The sequence below is a fragment of the Castor canadensis genome, chromosome 17, assembly GCF_047511655.1.
Source record: "Castor canadensis chromosome 17, mCasCan1.hap1v2, whole genome shotgun sequence".
Lineage (NCBI taxonomy): Eukaryota > Metazoa > Chordata > Mammalia > Rodentia > Castoridae > Castor > Castor canadensis.
Genome location: NC_133402.1, coordinates 57,709,093 through 57,731,119, shown reverse-complemented (window position 1 = coordinate 57,731,119; position 22,027 = coordinate 57,709,093). Strand labels below are relative to the sequence as shown.

The following is a 22,027-nucleotide window of genomic DNA, read 5'->3' as shown; positions in this document are numbered from 1 at the left end:
TAGAAATAAACTGTGTCTTTTAAACCCTTATTTTTGCTGCTTGTGTATGCGTGTGTGCATATATTAAGACATTCTTTAAAACTGCTTGTTAAAATTTTTAAAATGATAAATTACTAATATCTCATTAGTCTTTACCTTGATAGTGAATTCCACAGTTAATGAATAGGACCTAGTAATTAAAAAATAAAACTTCACACAATTGGAAATAAACTGTGCCCTTTAAACCCTTATTTTTGGTTATATAAACTATTTATGAAACAAGCTGTGAGATGATCAGGCTAGAAGTTATATTCTGCATCTTTTTCCCTACTCTTTTCATTTGTAGTATGGTTCATGACAAGCAGATGAGGGTATTCCATGTTTTCGTAAATGTGCCTCTGTGCACATGAATTCTTACAAACATTTAAATCCATGAGACCATTAAATTGCCTAGGAAAAAGAAATGTTAAGATATCAGGACATAACTTAGTTAGCCTCTGTGAAGATACTTCAGTTAGCTGATAAATTATTTACTACTTTTGTTTCTTTGTTTATTTTTGAGACCAGGTCTTACTGTATTGCTCAGACTGGCCTGGAACTTTGATAGTCCTGACTCGGCCTACCACATTCTGGGTTTGAGGTATATACCACCACATCTGACTCTCATTTTTTTTTTTTTAAATGACTACTTTCAAGCTCACAGAAAAATTGAGCAAAATTTAGGTAGATTTCTTTTACACCCTCTTACTTCCCACCTAGTTTCTCCCACTTTCAATACCGTTATGAAAGTGGCACTCTGAGTCCACAGATTACATTAGGGTTCACTCTTGATGATGCACATTTTATAGGTTTTGACAAATGTATTGTAGTATATCCAGCATTACAGCATCATTCAGAATATTTCTGCTCTTAAAATCCTCTGTGGTCTGCCTGGTCATCTCTCACACACTCCTTACCCTCCCCCCTGCCCCCCAATATTTTGTTTCCATAGTTTGCCATTTCCAGAATGCCATGTACTTGGAATTATACAGATTGGTTCTGTTTCAGATTTGTGTTTCTCTTTTAGTAATACTCATTTAAGGTTCCTCCTATGTCTTTTAAAGGCTGGATAGTTCATTTCCTTTCATTGTTGAATAATATTGCATATGCCAGTTTATCCATTCACCAACTAAAGAATGTCTTACTTGATTCCAAGTTTTGACAATTAGATATAAAGCTAGCACAAAGATTGTGGGGCTGGAGGAATGGCTCAAGTGGTAAAGCATCTGTCTACCATGCATGATGCCCTAAGTTCAAAGTCCATTACTCCTTACCTCCACCAAAAAAAAAAAAAGGTTTTGTAGGTTTTTGTGTGGATGTATGTTTTCAACTCCTTTGAGTAAATGCCAAGAACAGTTGTTAGTCTGTATGGCAAAAATGTGTTTATTTTGTAAGAAACTGCTGAACTGTCTTCAAAAAAATTCTGCATTTTTGCTAGCAGTGAAAAAGAGTTCCTGTTGTTCCATGTTATTCGGTGGTGGTAATGTTTTGGATTTTGGGCCTTCTAGTAAAGGAATGGTGGTATCTCACTGTGTTAACCTAGTATTTCCTAATGACCTATTGTGTAGAACATCTTCTCATAACGCCTAGTTGCCATCTGTGTATCTTCTTTGGTGAGGTATCTGTTATGTTTAATTAATTCATTAATGAATTCATTGTGCTGGGACCTAACCCAGGGCCTCACACATGCTAGACAAGCACTCTACCACTGAATTCTCCACCACCCCCAGCCCCTTACACATTTTTAAACAAGTTTATGTCCTTATTGTTTAGTCTTATGAGGACTTAGTATATTTTAGATAACAGTTCTTTATCATAAATGGTACATGCAGATTTTCCCCCCCTGCCTTTTCATTTTCTTGACAATATCTTTCCTGGAGCAGAACCATTTAATTTTAATAATGTCCAGTTTATCAATTATGTATTTCATGGTTTGTGCTTTGTTTTGTCTAAAAAGTCATTACCAACCCAAGGTATTCTAAATTTTCTCCTGTATTTTATCTTTAAGAATTTTATAGTTTTTCATTTTCTATGAAAATACATTTTTATGTAGAAAATAAAATTTTATACATATTTCATATGTAGGGCTTTTGCTGTGTAGAAAACACTGGCATAGGCTATCTGACTGATCTTGGACTCTCAGTCCTCCTACCTCAGCTTTCCAAGTGCTGGGATTATAGACATGTGTCATCATTACCTGGCTTTTGATCATTTTTAAGTTAATTTTTGTTGAGCATGTAAAGTCTTGTGTCCAGATTTTTTTAATATGTAGATGTTCAGTTGTTCAGCATCATTTGTTGAAAAGATGATGTTTTCTCCGTTGTATATTCCCTCTGCTCCTTTGGCCAAAGATCATTTGAATGTTAGAAAACTATTTCTGTTCTCACAGTACTTCTGCTACCAGATGTGTGGGTTTTCCACACCAAGAAATCTGTAGTTCTGTGCAGATACCAATGGGTATTTTACAATTTAATCAATTTTGGAATTACCTTGAGTTAGTTCAGACAGTTCAGGTTAAGAACTTAGTCCCTCAAGACTACTTCTTTCCACCACGCTGTTTCAGATGCCAGTTGCAAATAATATGTTCCCAGGTTACCTGCGCTTTTTGTCTGATTTTGCTCGAATTGAGGGAAAACATGACCTCCTCTTTAGCCTTGATAATTTCCTATAATGTGTCCTAGAACTTGGGAAAGCACTATACTAACGTTTACTTGGTTTTTAATAAAGGATATTACACAGGTGTTCTGAATTGCATACATTCAAGTGTGTCTTCCAAGGGTTCATGTGTTGGAGACTTGGTCTTCTGTTGTAATGTTGAGGTGTTGGGACCTCTATGGGCGGCACCTAGTGGGAGTTTATTGCAAGTTCTGCTCTTGGGAGGTATTAAGTAGTTCTTGGAGAATTCCTAGCTATTCTCCTGAGAGAACATTGTTACAGGGCTTAAGTGGTAGAGCACCTGCATAGTAAACATGAAGCCCTGAGTTCAAATCCCACTACTGCCAAAAAAATAAAAAAAAGAAGCAAGACTGTTCTCTCCCTTGCTGTGATGATCTCTTCCTCTCTTATGTGCTCCCACTACTATGATGCCATCTGCCATGAGTCCTTAAGCAAAGCTGAGCAGATGTCGGTACAATACTCTTGAAGTTCCAGAACTGCAAGCTAAATAAACATTTTTATAAAGTTCCCAGCCTCAGCTTTTTAAAAATTATAGTAACAGTAAATGGATTAGTATAAAAGGCTAGGGGCTAGGAATGTAATTCAGTAATAAATCACTTGCCTAGCATGTACAAGGCATTGGGTTTAATCCCCAGTGCTGCAAAAAAGGAACAAAATAAAAAAATAGAAAAGGATGAAGTGAACAGTGGGGTGAAGAAGCATATAGAGCAAGGTGGTGTAAAGGTCCTGAGCTCGGGGGCTTCTGTCTCTGTGGAGAGGGAACATGTTGCCTTCTGGGCACCTGGATGTGCTCATAAATCCAGAATCTATGAATCCCGTTTTGTAGGGTTTTTTAAATTGAAGCTTTATTAAATAGGCATAATTGCTTAAATAATTGGCTATTAGTAATTAAGGGCTCCATTTTTAGCCCTCTGCTTCTTGTACACGGGAGTGGGGTTGTAAGTTCCAACTTCATAGTCCCATGCTTGATTTCTCTGCAGAAACTTTCAATACTGGGCTTTCAGTCACTAGTCATCTCAGTAACACACACAAAAAAAGATACTCATCTCTCCAGAGATTCTAAGGATCATAAAAATTCTTGTGTTGGAAACGAGGAAGAAGACCCTATATATACTTAATATATGCCAGCAGTCTCACAACTATACCTGTGTGGGTGTATTTCAGACCTCTTTAGTGTTCAGTTGACATATTTGTCTATTCTTTGGCTGTAGTCATGGTTACTGTAGCATTTTAGTAAGTTTGAAGTTGTGTAGCATAGGTTCTGGATTTGGTCCCCAGAAACACCACCCTCTAATGGCTTTTTTGAGATGGGCTCACTGTGTAACCCAAATTGGCCTTGGACAGGTGATCTTCCTGCCTCAGCCTTCCAAGTACTGGGATTATAGGCATTCATCACTGTTCCTGGGTGGAACTGATATCTTGGTGATAAGTGAACTTTTCTACCCACAAACATGGAATAGTTCTTTAATTCTTTCTTGGTTTCCTTCATCAGAGTTCCATTGTTTTCCTTCTAGATTTTGTGCATATTATATTTGCACCTAAGTATTTCTTTGTTTTTGAATGTTAATATAAGTGGTATTGTGCTTTTAATTTCAAATTCCATCAGTTCATTGTTGTATATAGGAAAGTGGTTGACTTTACATATTAGTCTTGTAGTTTGCAGTCTTGCTATAATCAGTTTCTTATTTTTTTTTTCCTCTATAATCACCTTCTAGTTCTAGGAGTTGTTTTGTTTCCTTAAGTTACTTCTTTTGGATTTTTCACATAGACTGTTGTGGCATCTGCAAACAGTTTTATTCTTTCACAGTTTTTAAATTTCTTTTTCTTGTTTATTAGCCAAAATTTACAGTATCTTGATAAAAAGGAATGCTGAGAAGAACATCCTAGTATTCTTCCTGATCTTAGTGGGATAGCTTAAATTGTCATCATTAGTCATTTAGTGTGATTTTAGCCATACTGTTTTGGGGTTTTTTGTTGTGAGAGAGAGGTCTTGATATATAGCTTAGGCTGACCTCAAACTCTATATCCTCCCGCCTCCTCCTCTCAAGTGCTGGAATTGTAGACATGAACCACCACTCCTGGATTGGGGATGTTCTTTATTGAGCTGAAAATGTTTCCTTCTCTTCCTGTTTTTATTATGAATGAATGTTGGATTTTGGCAAGCGCTTTTCCTGTATTTACCAATATTATATTGTGATTTTTCTTCTTTAGCTATTGATTTGATAGAGTACATTAATTGCTTTTGAATATTGAGTCAGGCTTGCACACCTGGGATAAACCCCACTTGGTCATATATAATCATTGTATATTTTGATGTGCTAGTGTTTCATTGAGGATTTTGACTTACATCTTCATTAGAGAAACTGCTTTGTAGTTTTATTAAAATGTCTTTTATAATTTTGGTTTATGAAAATGTTAGCTTCATAGAATGAGTTAGGAAATGGTCTTTCCTTGGCTGTTTTTTCGAAGATTTTGAGAAGATTGGTGATAATTTTGTTAAAAATTGTTTGTTGTAATTCATCAGTGAAACCATTTGGTCTCTGACTTTTCTTTGTGGAGAGTTTTTGATAACTAATTGAATCTCCAGATTTTCTATGATATTTTCAATTCTGTAAGGTCAGTAGTAGTCTTATTTTACTTTCTGGTTTTAGTTATTTGCAACTTTTTTTTTTTTTTTGCATAGCTACTCTTTAAAGATTTGTCAATTTGATATTTACAGTAAAAATCCCAACTTTTGGTTTCATTGATTGCATTTTTTGGTCTCTGTTTATTTCTGCTCTAGTTATTTGTTATGTCCTTCTATTTACTGCTTTTTGGTTTAATTTTCTCTTTTTCTCATTGCCTGAAGTACATAGTTAGGTCACTGATTTGAGATAAAAAAAATCATAGCTATTTATAGCTCTATTTTCTTATGATAACTGCTTTTCCTATAAGTTTTTGATTATTGTGTGTTTCTGTTATTTCTTCTTTGATTCATGAGTTATTAAAATGTATGTTTTATTCCATATATTTATGAATTTCCCAGTTTTCCTTTAGTTGTTGTTTTCTGACTTTATTCCATCATGATGAGAGAAGACAACTTATGATTTCAGTGCTTTAAAATTTATTGATAGTCATTTTGTGGCCTAACATATCTTCTATCCTGGATAGTGTTCTATGTACACTTGAGAAGAATGTGCATTCTGTTGTTGGTTGGCATGTGAAATATGTGTTAGGTCTAGTTGGTTTATACCGTTACTCAAGTCCTTTTTGTTGTTGTTGTTGTTGCTCTTCTGTACAGATGTCCTATATTTTATCAAAGGTGATGCACAAAAAACTGTCCAATTATTATAGTCTTTCCTTATCTACAGTTTCACTTTCTGTGGTTTCCAGTTACTCATGGTCAACAATGGTGTGAAAATATTAAATGGAAAATTCCAGAAATAAATAACTCATAAGTTTTAAACTGCATGTCATTGCGAACAGCATAATGAAATCCCTCATCATTGTGCTTGGGATATAAATCATCCCTGTGTACAGTGTGAATATCCGCCTGCTCTAGTCACTTTTAATAGTTGTATTGTCTTGATATCAATCATATCAATCATCCCTGTGTACAGTGTGAATATCTGCCTGCTCTAGTCACTTTTAATAGTTTTATTGTCTTGATATCAGAGCGGCTGTCATGGTATCTCATTGCTTGTTTTCATGTAATCTTATTTTACTTTATTAATAGTTCCAAGTAAAAGAATAGACCCAGGCAATTTGGATATGTCAAGAGATAGTCCAAAAAAATGCTTCCTTTAAGTGAAAAGTACAAGTTTTTGACTTAATAAGGAAAGAAAAACACATAAAGAATGCAACATAAGAGATAAAGTGTTACTATCTGTAGTTTTCAGACATCAGTTGGAGGGAGTTGTCTTAGAATTTATCCCCTGTAGACGAAGGGGGGCGGTCTCCTGTATTATTGTAGTACTGTCTGGTTCTATTTTCAGTTCTTTGAATGCATGTTTCAGATTTTTGGGCCACTGCTATTTAATATGTACATCTTTATAAATCTCATATTTTCCGAATGAATTGACCTTCTCCTGATACATAGTGTCCTTTATGTCTTATAAAAACTTTTGTTTTAAATTTTGTCTGATGGTAATATAGTCATTTCAGCTCTCTTTTGTTTACTATCTGCATTGAATATCTTTTCTTATCTTCATTCTTTTAACCTACTAGAATCTAACATGGGTCTCTTATAGATAGAATATAGTTATATCATTTAAAAAGTAATTGTTTTACTCTCAAAGGATAAGTTAAATGCATTTACAAGAAAAGTGATTGCTAACTCGACTACTTGATATATATCCCTTACTTGTTTTCTGTGTTTTATATGTTCTAGTTTTTTAATTGCTCTAGTACTACCTTTGTTTTATTTTTTCTTCTAATGTATCATTTTCCTTTTATATAAAAATTTTTAGTTATTTTCTTAGTACTTATTATCTTAGTACTTAGTATCATTAAGGTTAATGATCACAATTAAAATCTATCTTAAATTTTAACCAGTCTAGATAAAATTGGTAGCAGCTTAGCTCTCTTTGTCCCTATAAAATTACTCTCTCATGTATTTGTCTTGAAAGTCATATAAGAAACGTAAATAGGAGCAACAAACAAAAAATACAGTAATTCTTACTTTAATATTTACCTGCTTATTTACTTTTACCTATATATATATATATATATATATATATATAAATTATCTTAGTTTTATTTTTATGGTTTTCTCTCTCTCTCTCTCTCTTTCTTTTCTTTTCTTTTTTTGACAGAGTCTTGCTTTGTAGCCCAGGCTTTCATAAAATCCTCTCTGTAGCTCAGGCTGGCCTCAAACACTTGATCCTCTTGCCTAAGCTTCCCAAGTATTGGAGTTAGTGGCATGAGCCACCACACCTGGCTCTTTATTCTTCTTATGACTTCAAATTATTTACTACTGTGGTTCCATTTTGTATGAAGCATTCTTGTTAGCCTTTTCTATAGCATTCATAATTAGAAACTCCTTCAACTCTTCTAAGAATATCTAAATTTATCCATTGAGGGATAATTTTAGTACATGTGCATTCTATAATTGATACAGATTTCTTGTTTGACAATTTTTCTTTCAGACTTCATAGTTTATGATCAGAAATGGGCTGTTACCCTTATTCAGGATTCCTTATATGAAGAATTTGTTCTTTTTGTATTTTTCAAGAGTCTGTTTCCTTGTCAGTTTGATTATAGCATGTCTCTAAGTGATTCTCTTGAGTTTTTCTTATTTTGAGGTCATTGACATTTCTGAATGGTTAGATTTCTGTCTTTAATTAGGATATTTCTGTTATTGTGTCTTCAAATACTCTTTTTTTGTTTTTCCCTCTGGAAATCCTGTTGTCATAAGCAATGTCTGGACTTTATTAGAGATGATTTCTTTCTCTTTTCCTGTGAGTGGGCTATACTTCTTTTTCCCTCCCCTCCCCTTTATTTTTGAAATGTTAATAGTTGGAGTAATCTCCGTTTAAGGTTTCTCCGTGTTATTTCATGGCTTGATAACTCATTTCTTTTTAAAACCAATTAGTATCTGAATGTACCAACGCTTGTTTATCCCTTCATGTACTACTGAAGGAAATCTGGGTTGCTTCTAAGATTAGGCAATTATGAATAAAGATACAGTAAGCATCCTTGTGCAGGTTTTTGTGTGGACATAAGTTTTCAAATTACTTGGGTAAATATCAAATAGTGTGATCCTTGGTAGTGCAAATTGATTGTAGTTCATGTATTCTGGCATGTTCATTTATTTTAAAATAATTTTCTTTTTTTTTTTAATTAACAGGATTGCCTTTGAGATTATTTTAAAAGTTTTGAATTATACAGAAATTGGTACATTGTGGAACAGCCTGTCCAGAAATGATCACTTCAGAGTTACCGGTGTTACAGTAAGTATTGTCATTTTCTTTCTTCTTTTAAAGAAAAATTGGGTATAATATATATATTTTTATGGGGTGCATAATTAATTACCATATCCATTCATGGCCCTTGCTATTGGAACGTCAGTATGTTCTCTAATATTGAACAAAATACACATTAATGTCCTATATCAGGGGCTAGGAGATTATGACTGATGAACCAACTCTAGCATGCTGTCTACTTTTGTCAATAAAGTTTTGTCGGGGGCTGGCGGAGTGGCTCAAGCAGTAAAGCACCCACTTGTCAAGGGTGAGGCCCTGAGTTCAAACCCCATTACTGCCAAAAAAAAAAAAAAGTGTTATTGGATCAGAGCTATACTCGTATATTTACAATACTGGTATGGCCACTTTGTGCTGTACAAATTGTGATAGTGACTGTATTGTTTGAGAAGTCTCAAATACCAGTCTGGCAATTTACAAGAATAAGCTTGTTGACTTCCTGTTGTACTCTTTTTTTCCCCCCTATACTCTCCCTGCTCTTCTTCATCTCCTTCATTAAGATTCTCCCCTGAGAGATTAGATTGTTGACAACAGCCATTCTGATTTCTAGAAGAACCTTAATAGAATAATAGTTGGTAGTTTTGGTGGCATTTTACTACATTTGTTGGATTTGTAGTACAGACTTGGAATTGGAATTTATTTTGGAATGACTGGGAAATGTGGTTATGGTAATAGTAGATAACATTCCTTATGTCCTTTACATCAAGATACAAATTAGGGTTCTGCATCCTTTGATCCTATATGGTAATGATGGTTTAGCTATAATAACAGTGATCAGCAGTTTAAGCAATTGTTTCTTTTATTACTGCCTCAGTTAATTTCCTTACCTCTTTTCCAACAGATAGCCTTCTGATTGATCTTCTGGCTTTCTTTTTAAGTTCTAAGACACAGAATTTTCCACAATTCTTTACCTATTTGGAATACCATTAATACATTCCCTTCTTAAGACTTTCTCTCAAATATAGGAGATAGAATTTAAGTCTTTTCTACCTACTTACTTCAATTCTCTATACTCCTTAACTTGAATGTGATACTGAGTTTGGAGGTCCCCATGTAATATTTTCTTGTTTTTCCTCTTAGTGCTATGTACTCCTGCCTTACCTATCCAACTCATTATCTATTTGTGTCTTAGTTAAGGTATCCTGCTTCTGGCAAAGCTCCTCTGAATCCTCAAAATTAGGGTAGGGTATCCTTCTATGTTCCTACATTTCTGTATGTTTTGTACTAGCACCATACTTAGTATAATGCTCCCTCTTACTGTTTCTGACCTACTTCCCAAACTTAGTACTTTGATGTCTTACTTTTGTATGGTCTGCTTATAGCTCATTACTAGGTATTAGGCAAGTCTTCATATTAATAACTGATAAAATATCAAAGAGGCTGTATTTAAATTGTGTTTTTATTTAAAGAGGTATCAATAGTGTTTAATGTCATATTATATTTTATAAATGAATTTTTTTCACAAAATTATAAATCTGCAGTGTATCTATGGATATTAGATCAGATTATGGGGGTGAAAACACATGACCAAGGAGGCTCACCTCATAATGGCCAGGGACCAAAGAGAGAGTGGAAGGGGCTAGAGTACCAATATCCCCTTTAGTGGCATGTCTCTGCTGACCTAACTTCCTCCCTATTAGCCCCACCTATTAAAGGTTCCATCCCTTTCAGTATCACCATAGGTGACCAATACTTTAACACATAGGCTTTTCGGGAACACTTACCAGAACAATAGCATTCTGCTTCAAACCCCCAAAGACTCATGTCCATGTCATAATGCAAAATGCCTTTAGTCTTTCTCCAGTGTCTCTAAAGGCTTCCCTGGTCTGGCATTGCTCAAAAGTCCCCAAATCCAGAGTCTGCTCTGAGATTCAAGGTAAACTCAGCCATGAGCCCTTGTAAAGGTCAAATATAAACTTAATTCCAAGATATAGTGGCACAGGATAAACATTTCCATTTTCCAAGAGAGGAATAGGAAAATGTTAAGGAGGAATTAGACCGAAGTGAGACCAAAACCCAGTAGGAAAACAAATCATACAGCTCTGTGTCTGGAATCTCCAGCATAAGATGTCGTAATATGAGTTCCAAAGAGCATGGGTAGTACTACCCTCAAGCTGCTGGTTGTAACCTGCAGGGCCAATCTCTTAGACTGGCTTAGCTTCCTTTAGTAGCATTCCACGTTCCTGGTGTCTAACTTCCTGGGGGAGTCTGTTGCAGCTTCAGTTTCACTCTCAAAGCTTCGATCATTGTCTTTGTCAGTGGCTGATTGCAGGGACTTTGAACCTGCCACACACTACCTAGCCTGTCAGACTTCTTTAAAATCTTTATGGAACCTCCATGACCCCATACCCAGCATCTCCCACATGCCCACAGAAGCATCATGTGAATGATGCCACCAGTGCATCATTCACATGCTCAATCCATTGCTGTTCCCCCCTCTCAGCATCTTGATGACTAAACATAAGGGAAAAATAACAGGGAAACAATTCCTTACCTGACCATGTGCAAGCAGGGTGCCCTGGAGTTGTCTTCTGAAATGAAAGTTATTCACCCCCTGCCCTGAGGAAGGGATTCTCTTCCCAAGTAAAAGTCTTTGGAAAGAGTTTACACTTTGATACCATTGAGCCTGTGATGTGTGGGGTCTTAATTCCTGAGAAGCCCTAGAAACATCTTTCCCATTGTTTTTTTATTGCCCCCGGTGCAAAGCCCTTGCCTTGTTTTTAATGGACAGCAACTTCAACCACATCCCACTTAGCATCGTTTTGCCTGTACTGCTTTTCTTGCTAAGCTGTGAAATTTTCAAATCTTTTCACTCTGTATGTTTGCTCATGTGACTATTACTGTAAATTTGACTAAAGCTAGCCAGCAATACCTGTACTGCTTCCTAAGGGCTTTGTTCCTCCAGATAACCTGGTTTGTTATTACCGTTAAGCTCAGCCTTTCTAGATAGTCTCAGCACATGGACAAAAAAGGGAGACAAATTCTTTGTTATGGTGTAACAATATTGTCCTCTAGTCCAGTTCCCAAGAGAATCCTTACTTTGACCTGTAAGCCCATGAGTCTAACCTTTTCTGTCTGCATTTCTGTCAGCATTATGGTCATCTGGGTCCTCACAGTGAAACTGCTTGGCAAGCTGTTCAGTGTTCTAGCTTTTTCAATCCCATCTCCCCAAACATGTCCTTCCTGCAAACCAGTTCCGAGGGCTTCTGAACCATATCATCAGGTGTAGTCACACCAGTAACCCAACTTCTCAAGTCTCTGTTAGTCAGCTTTCCATTGTTGTAACAGTTGGCTGAGATATATGAACTTAAAAAAGGGTAAAGGTTTATTTTGGTTCTCCGTTTTTTAGGTTTCAGTCTAGTTTATTGGGCCAGTTGTTTTCGAGCCTGTGGCTAGGTAGTGTACTCTGGTGCCAGCAAGTGAAGGAGGAAGCTGCTTACTTCATGGTAGCTGGGAAGCTAAGAGATAGAAGGGGACCTATGTCCCAGTATCCCTTTTACAGGCACAATCCCAGTGGCCTAAATTCCTCCCTTAGGCTCCACTTCTTAAAAAAGTTCCAGCACCTCCAAGTAGCACAGGCTGGCAAAACAGCCTTACATAAGCTTTTGGAGGACACTCACTCAAAACACAGCACCTATCTTAACTGTGGAGGAAAAGAAACTTCAGCTTCCACCTTTTTAAAAGTGATTAGAAGTTGACTTCAAAGGTTTTCCCCAAAACAAAAAAATGTCCTGAACTAGTTTTTAATTGTCATTCCACTTACGATTTTTAAATTTAGACATTAGAAAGGCTACTTTACTGATTTAACTATATTAGTTTCTTGGCTTACTTAGATATTTTAAGTACTGATGTATTTGTCACCTTAATAGTGTTCACTGTTAAACATTGTCAAAATATCAGTTAACACATACTTGTATCTTGTAAGCATGCTATATTCTAGATTGATAGAGCATGTAGAACAGACTCATTCCTTGTTGCCATAAAGCTTATAAAGACAGACATTAGCCAAATAATCACAATTATATAGTTCTAAACTTTGTGCTATGAAGGAAAAGTTGGGGGCGTTATGAGAATTTTCATGCATTTTTATTTAATCTACTTTTCTAAGAAATAGTGTTGAAGTGAGGACTGAAGTCCCAGATGAGTTTGGGAAAAGAAGAGAGCTAAGTATTAGTTCCAGACTGAGAAAATGGCATGTGCAAAGACACTGAGATAGGAGGAACCCTGTGTATTTGAGGCACTGAAATAAAGACCCCTCCCCCAACACACATTTTTTTTTTCGTCATGGGAATGGACAGTGAGATGAGATGTATCTCGAGCAAGGAGAAAGCTATATCATACTGGGACCTGCTAACTTATGTTAAGAATTATATTTTCTCTGGGTATAGTAGTTCATGCTTGTAGTCCCAGCACTTGGGGGAACTGAGGCAGGAGAATTGTGAGTTTGAGGCCATCCTGGACTGGCCCTGTCTCAGGGTGGGGGTTGGGGAAAACCTAGGAGCAGTGGGAAGGGACTGAGGTTTTGAGCAAGGGAGAGATACATTATGATATATAAAATTAAAAAACAACTGAGTATAGTATAGTGATTTGATTGAAAAGGGTCAGCCCTAGAAAGAAGACCTATTAGGAGGAGGATTTTGCAGTATCTAGGCCAGAGATGATAACTTGAACTAAAGTGGTTTTAATAGAGATGAAGAGAGGTACATAGAATTCTGAGACTATTAGGGAGCAAAATCATTTTTGTAAGATTTGATCTGAGTTTATGTTCTCTGAATTTATGTCCAGTGTGTTATAAATGTGAATGTACAGTTTTTAAAGAGCAACTGGTCAGTGTTTGAATTTAGTACTACTGACCTAGCATTTCTATTGTGTCTATCCTAGAGAGATACTCATGATGTGATTTATGTGCAAATAGTCATTTCATATTTTTTTGTAACAGAGCAGAACTGGAGCCATCTTCAGTATTCATGGATAGGGAAGTAGTTAAATAAATTCTGTATGTGTTACGGTGTACCATTCAGGAATCCATTTATTAGTATGGAAATTTTCCATCCCCATAAAACTTTAAAAATTAAATGTATGTGTTTTGTTTATGTGTGAAAGGTGCACACACATATGCAAAAGCCTAAATATTTATGGCAAGACAAAGCTTTTAACAGTGGTATTCTGAAGATTCATATTCAGAGTTAAGGTGAGGTGAAGTATAGCTTTTACTTGTATTGTTGTATCTTTTCCATTGCTTGAAATAAAAAATTTATACATTCTAATGAATAAACATACATGTACCAGTGGGTGTGTACTATTTGTTGATAAACGATTGCAGTTTGCAGAATTATTAAAAATATCATACTTTTCTAGTTTCTTTCATCACTAAACTATATTGTTAAAGCATAAATTAATTTCACTAATGAGTCACTTTTTATATGTTGGAACCAGCTCGTTCCTGTAGTTGCCTAGAGACTTCTGTAAGTATCACAAGGATCAGTGAGTTTTGCCCACATTTAAGATAAATATAAAACAAATTTGGATTCAGGTGTCCTGACATGGAAAGAGAGAATTCAGGTTCAGATGTAACTGAAGTTGAGATGTAACTGGGCTCTCCTGCTAACTAGGTCTGTGACTGTGGACAAGTTTATCAGGTCATTTCTTCTAAAATTGGGACAATAATGTTTCTTAGACTTTTTGTGCAAACGTTTTCTAGTTAATACATAAAAACTGACAAACAGTATATGCTAAACATAGTCTGCTTAGTCTTTAATAGAGATAAGAGTGACTAGATCAAGAGTGGACACATTGATGTTAGTGACTCACATGCCTGTTTTTGTAAATAATGTTATTGGAACCTCACCATGTCCATTCATTTACATATTGTCTATGTCTGCATTTATGCTGTTGCACCAGACTTGAGTGGTAGTTATAGAGACCTTAAGACCTACATGCCTAAGATACTTACAGTATGGTCCTTTAAGAAAAAGTTTGCTGACATCTGGATATTTAAAATATTTGTTTACGGCTTTAAACACTAAATTATCTTTGAAGATTTGCAAACAGGAGTACAACTTGATGTGTGAGTGTTTTTAGCGGTAGTTTGTAGAATACTTGGACATGGGCAATATATTGGGATTATTTTGGGAAAGAGTGACCATGGTAGTAATCATTGAAAAATGAGATATTATACTCATGAGGACTTGTGTTAACAGGAGGCACAAGAGGAAGAATGATACAATCTGTGACTTTGGGTAATAGACTGGACAATTGTGATGATAATAAAATTTTTTAATTATTTAAACACACCAATGCAATAACTTTAAGAAATCAGTTAATTAATGATATTTCTATGAATAGGAAGCCATAAAGAAGTAAGTCAGAATTGTCCTCAGTTTTAAATGAGTTACTTGGTAAATTTGAGGTGACTTTGAAGGAAGCATGTCAAACATGGAAGTTAGTAATTTTTTTTCTTTAATAGAGGGAATGCAACAGGTTTATAATTTTATATGTTAGACATTTATGTAAAAGATATTTCATTTTCAAAGAAGTTTTCCCTATTTCCAGCTTCCTAAGAGCAGTAGATAGCAGTTACTACTATTAAGGATGAACTGTTCCATTGTGTTTGATAGTAATTATAGCTTCATGCTTCACATCATTATCAACTGTACTGTTTACTGTTTCACAGCAAAATTTACTCCACTGAAATTTAGAAGATCCCGTAGAAGAGCTAGAGCGAGCAGCAGTCCAATTCATGTGAACAAATGCTAGAGATCAAGGATTTTAAGTACTGAGTGTCTACTGACACTCATATTCATTAAAATGGCAATAACAGAAATGAAAGCTACTTTATGAAAAAGGAACTCAGGAATGAGATGTATTTTAAGTATAAATACTATGAATTTCTTGATTAGTATCAAGTAGTTATCTAAGCTGCTTACCCAGAATTCTGATCTCAGAGAAAAAGATCAGATGATCACAAAGAGCATGTTTTATTTTTGTCAAGGTTCATTTTAAAAACAATTCAGATCTTGGTGGGAAAGCATATTAGACTTTATCAGATTTCTGTTGGTCCTTCTGTTAGTAATCCTTTGTGTCTCCTTGAGCTCCTAAATGCAACCAGGAAGCCCAAAAGGAGATTAATAATCTTTAATTAGGCATCTGGAAGGTGGTCAGGTTTGCTGATAAATCATTGAAGTCACTTTTATAGAAGTTACACATTAAGTAGAAGAGATCTCCAAAAGAGTTCAGTGCAAGGGGAGACGAATACACACTGAGAATTGAGCTTTAAAGAATCAATACAAAGAGGGAATGAGACTAAGAAGAGCATTAGTGAAGCAGATTGAGAAATTTAATTGTGAGTTAGACTATATAACATTCTGGTATTTGAAGTTAGGCAGATCATTTTAGGCAGATCAGTAATGTAGAATTTAGTGAAAAGATTGTTTTTAGGATCTGTACTTTTATCAGTGCTATGTTGGTGCCAGCCTGTATTGGTCTGTCAGAGCCCAGAATTTTCAGGAATTTTGTAAGCCAGTTAAGTTCAACATAGCCATTAGAAAAAGTTAAATTGTATAAACTTAAGTAATAATATTAAAAATAAGAGTAATAAATACTCAAAATGATCACTTTTATAGCTATGTTATATGTCACTATTTTTGTTGTTGTTTTGCAGTACTGGAGATTGAACCTAGGGCCTAAAGGTTGCTAGGCAAGCACTCTACCATTTGAGCTACACCCCCTTCCTCCTTTTATTATATATTTATTTGTTTGTTTGTTTCCTAGATAAGTTTTCCTGGGCTAGTTAAACTCGTGATCGTTTCTCAAGTATTTGGAATTATAGGCATGTGCCAATGTGCCCAGCCCCTGTTACTATTGCCACGCATTTTACATGTATGGTGGATGTTTTAATGTTGTGCTGCTGTCCATCATTTTACAACTCTGGGTTCATTGACAACACTTTGGTATTATGAAATTGGCTGTAGTGGAAGTATTATAGCATGAAAATCAACAAATGCCACAAATCATGACTTGATGTATGTTTTTTGCTGATTGTAGACTTAACAAAGTGTGAGACTGTTAATAATGATACTAAACTTAAAGGTGTAGCAGATAATCTGTAGCCATAAGTAGCACAAAAAAATCAAGTAAATATTCTTGCAGTACTGAGAACTATTACCTGATTTTGCAAAGAAGTTGTTCACAGTATTGACTACCAAGTGAAATTGCAACAGATGTCTTTTCCATTTTACTTAAATACTGTTCATTCATATGAAGAAAAAACTACTGCTTATTCATCAGTTGCAACCATAGATTAAATACCCATATTTGGCCAAAATTATCAAAATCATTTTGTGAGAATCAGATGGCTATCTGGAATTTACAGTAATGGATGTATTTTATTATTCATAAATTGTACATTTTCATCCTTTGTATTAATAACATTTATAATAACTTGTGTAGATTAATTTTTGAACAGCCACTTTTTAAACATTTAATGTCATACTGCTTAAATGGTTTTTTAAAATTTCTCCTACACCTTCATCTTTTTATACTGAAGAATTAGAATCTTTTGCATTTATATTTTACATTATCATTTGTATAGCAGCTGCCATTTCCACAGTAATTTCCTCCTCTTTTCCCTACTTTATTTGAGGAATTCATTTTTGTTAATGCTATGTGACATTATGGAAGACAACATTTTTGGTTTACTGAAAAGTTTCTGAAAGCAGAAGTGGTAATCATTTCTCATCAGTGATACAGCAGGAAGTAAGGAAAATACTGGGATAGAACTGCATTGTATTTACTAATTTGTGTACTAAAATAATATAACATTTTCTAGGGATTCAACTAATGAAACTACTGCCCATTCCGATGCTGGCAGCGAACTCGAAGAAACAGAGGTCAAAGGAAAAAGAAAAAGGGGTCGCCCCGGCCGGCCTCCAGTACGTATTGTACTTGTCTTCTATGTTCCTTCACTGTGTACCCATAAATCAGCTTCATATGAGCTGATTGTTAATTCTAGTACTAATAATTTAATACTTTTTACTTTTGTTTCACTGACACACTAGAGATTCTTGAAAACTTTGTACATTGGCTAAACAGGGATTTTTTTTTTTCCCCCGCTTTTGGCTGCCCATACTTGGTGATCCATGTAAAGACCCAGAGGAAGTTATAAACATTGAATGAAGTGTTGTTAGTTAAGACCTCATGCTATTCACCTGCAACTCTGATTGCTTGGGAGCTCTTAAGTGTGTATTTTGTAATATTAGTTTGGAGCTGGGGGCCAAGGTCAGGATATATTTTTATTGATACGTGATTGACAAGATTAGCAGAGGGAAAGCTCAAGATACCAAGGATTATCTTATAATATATTCTAAGAATTACAGTTGTCATTTAAGCATGCAGAAATTTTCAGAGAGAGTAGTAACAGTGTGTCAAGGAGATAAGGCCTGTAGTATTCTATACTCATTTATCATCTGATTTGCAATTAGCAGATTTTTTTCCTATTCATAAAAGTTCTTATTTCTTAGAAGAAATCTTAGCCTCTTCGGAGTAATACATTGCTCAAGGATCAGTGGGTCATAATAGAAATAAGAGAGGAAATCAAAAGATTCCTGGAGGCTAAATGAAAGTGAGAACACAACCTACTAGAACCTGTGGAACACAACAAAGGCAGTCCTAAGAGGAAAGTTTATGGCCATGAGTGCATATGTTAAAAGGACAGAAAGATCTCAAAAAACAACCTAATGCTACATCTCTAACTCCTAGAAAAATAAGAGCAAGCAAAACCCAAAACAAGCAGGAGAGACGTAATGAAAATAAGTACCAAAACTAATGAAATAGAGACCAAATAAATAAATAAATAAACCCAAAAACATACAAAGAATCAACAGAACAAAAAGCTGGTTCTTTGAAAAAATAAACAACATTGACGAGCCCCTGGCAAATCTGACTAAAATGAGGAGGGAAAAGACCCAAATTAGTAAAATCAGAAATGAAAAGGGAAGGGTAACAACAAACACCAAGGAAATCCAGGGAATCATTAGAGACTACTTTGAGAACCTATATTCCAGTAAATTTGAAAATCTTGAAGAAATGGACAAATTTCTAGATACTTATGACCATCCAAAACCGAACCAAGAAGATTAAAAAAAAAAAAATCTTAGCCTTCTTTTCTAGGAGACATACAGAATAATGAGCCTTCCCATATACTCATCATCTAGCTTCAACAGTTACTTCATCTTCTCACCTCTCCTTCTCATGTTACTTTTAAGGATAATCCTAATTATTATTCCATTTGTAAATACTACAGTGTGTACGGTAGTATTGGAATGAACAAATTTGTCCACAACAACAGACTTTTGATTTCAAAAGATATGAAAATTTCCCCCCACCAACAAACAGGCAATCAGTTTTATAGCAGCATGCATCTGCAGGGTGTCCTGTAATTCAGTTCTGACATTACAGTGTCAGATCCCACAGGTTGTAGGCTCAGTCCCCAATACTGACCCTTCCCCTTAGATGCCAGTTGCAAATTAGTTTGTTTTATTTGTACTTCTGAACCACTCTGTAAATTGGGATTCCCCCAGTCCCCTCCTTGAGTTTTTTTTTTTTTTTTTGCTCGAATGGCTCACAGAATTCAAGGAAAAACTTACTTTTACCCATTTATTATGAAGGATATTACAGAAAATACAGATGGAGATGTGTAGGGCAAATTATGAGGGAAGGAGCAGGGAGCATCAGTGCCCACTTAGTCTTGCGATTCTCCAGAAACTTCTCCTTGTTCGGTTTTCCAGAATCTTTCTGAACTCTGAACTTTTGGGTTTTCTAGAAACTTCATTGCATACCTAATGCTAAACAGACTGAGTGGGAAGACCCTGTAAGACCTTTCTGATTCAGCATTCTTCTTGGCCATGTTGTGCATTATTTTTCCCTCCAGATGTGGGGCAGGACGCCTGTGTAATGAGGAAAGGATCCTATAATCTATTGGGCAAGGATAGGTCAGAATTTTTGGGGGAGAGGCGTGGATATAGCTCCAAGATAGGAGGGTAGCAGAAGATTAGAGTTTTTCTGGCCTGTCTTGTGGACAGAATATGGACCAGAAACAAATGAAGACATTACTATCATACCTGAAGGTAATATTATATTATCAACATCAGTTCGGGTGGGTATCAACTTATTTATTTCTAGCTTCTGGTAATGTTAATACTTTGTCCCCTTACCATGAGTCACAAGTATTCTTAATGGAGTGTATAGTGGTAAATCCTTTCTAGAAGATTTTCAATTTGCTTTGCCTAGATCCATCAAAGGGATTACTGTCTGTGGCAGCTCTAGTATTTCTTAAATAATAAGTCTTGGAAGTCGAAATTACTCCTTGATCCATGGGCTGCTGAATGGATGTTGCATTAGCATCATGAAACAACATTAATCTCATTGTACATCTTCCTCAGATCTCTTGGATGACCAGGTACATTATAAATCAGCAGTACTAATTTGAAAGGCGTTTTTTTTTTTCTTTCCCTGAATGGTAGTTTGAATATTAGGGTTAAAATATTTAGTAAATCATGTTATAAACAGATATGTTGTCTTCCAAGTTTTATTAAATTTATAGACCACAAGCAGAGTCAATTTACTATAATTCTTAAGGGTTCTAGAATTTTCAGAATGGTAACTGAGCATTGGCTTTGACTTAAAATTTATCATTTGCTGCAGGCCCTATCAAGACAGTCTGCTTATCCTTTAAAATTTTTAAAGCAGGCAGTGACTAGTCCTCTCTAGCTATGAACGTCCCAGATGGCATCTTCCACCAATATAAGGTGGTTTCATCTGCATTCAAAATCTGTTCTTTAGTATTGGCTATCTTCACCAGTTATTTTAGCTAGATCTTTTGAATAACTTGTTGCAGCTTCTCCGTCAGCATTGCTTCACCTTGTATTTTTGTGATATGGAATTGGCTTCTTTCCTTTAAATCTCATGAACTAACCTTTACTCTCTTCAAACTTTTTTATTATAGTTTCTTTACTTATCTTGGCATTCACGGAATTTGAAGATAGTTAGGGCCTTGCATTGGATTAGGCCCAGTTAAGAAGATGTTTTCTTTCCTTGCCCAGACTACTAAAACCTTTTCCAAATCAGCAATAAGGTTGTTTGGCTTTCTTATTATTCATGTTCACTGTAGTAGCACTTCTAATTTTCTTCAAGACGTTTTCCTTTGCATTCACAACTTGACTTACTGTTTGGTGCAAGAGGCCTAGATTTTGCTCTTTATCAACTTTTGACAGGTCTTCTCCCAAGCTTAATCATTTATAACTTTAGATTTTAAGTGAGACATCTCAGACTGTTCCTTTCCCTTGAATACTTACAAGGTATCGCAGGGTTATTAGTATTAAATTTCACTATTACTTTGTCTCAGGAAATAGGGAGACTTTAGGAGATGAAGACATGAAGGGGAACATCCAATCAGAACACGTACAACACATCTTACATGGTTGCAATTTGTGGCACCCCAAAATGACAATAGTAGTAACAGCAACGATCACTGATCACACATCACCATAAACAATATCATAAAGATGAAAAAGTTAGAAATATTTTATTACCAAAATACGATTCATACAGTGTAACCCCACCCAGCACAACAATAAAAATAAAGAAAGAAATATGATTCAGAGACATGAGATAAGCACATGCTGTTAGAAAAAATGGCACCAGTAGACTTTCTTCACCCATAGTTGTCTTAAACCTTCTCAGTATCCTAAATGCAGTAAAATAAGGTATGCCTGTTCTGGTCTCTAAATAAACACTGTGGTTATCAAGATTATGACCTCATGATTATACTGATACATCATCATACCTGTCTATTTACACTACCTCCTTGGTGATCACATTTAATCTCATGACTTAGCTGATGTCACCTGGATTTATGGCTTTGGAAAAGAAATGTAGATTGTACTCCAAATTCATAGTCAGGTGCCTTTTGAGCTCTTCAATTAGAAATGTAGTAGACCAAAGATGTTTAAAAAACAAAACTCCTGAGCTTTCTATCTTCTGCTCACCTGTTTTCCATAACAGCAGAAATTTAGTAGTTACTTGCCCAGGCCATAAACCTTGTATCAATCTGTTAGCAAATCCTTTTTAATCTATTTGAAAATTTTTTATGTAAAACTATGAAACTAGTCACAAACTTACTGTGCTTATTCTTTATCTCAAGACAGTGTTTCAGAATGTTAACTTTTATTCATTTATTTTGACCCCCCAACATCAACATAGTCCCCTCTCACCTTTCTCTAAATTTTTGCTAAAATGTCATTCATTAAGATCACCCCTAACGATGGTATCTACCATTACAAAACCCTACCCTTCCCCAGTGCAACTTCACAATTTCC

At 35.4% G+C, this 22,027-nt stretch overlaps 1 protein-coding gene across 4 annotated transcripts in view; it reads left to right on the top strand.

Annotated features, from left to right (window-relative positions):
- Stag1 (STAG1 cohesin complex component) overlaps positions 1-22,027 on the top strand; it is a 369,238-nt gene that overhangs the window by 100,399 nt on the left and 246,812 nt on the right. For 2 of the 4 annotated variants that reach the window (XM_074059901.1, XM_074059900.1), the window contains exons 2-3: positions 8,522-8,624; positions 17,482-17,584. In XM_074059901.1, the coding sequence (XP_073916002.1) occupies positions 8,596-8,624; positions 17,482-17,584 (132 nt within the window). In that variant the 5' untranslated portion in view covers positions 8,522-8,595. Of the gene's footprint in view, positions 1-8,521; positions 8,625-17,481; positions 17,585-19,940; positions 20,110-22,027 lie in introns of those variants that run through there. The other 2 variants (XM_074059903.1, XM_074059902.1) reach the window with 1 other exon arrangement.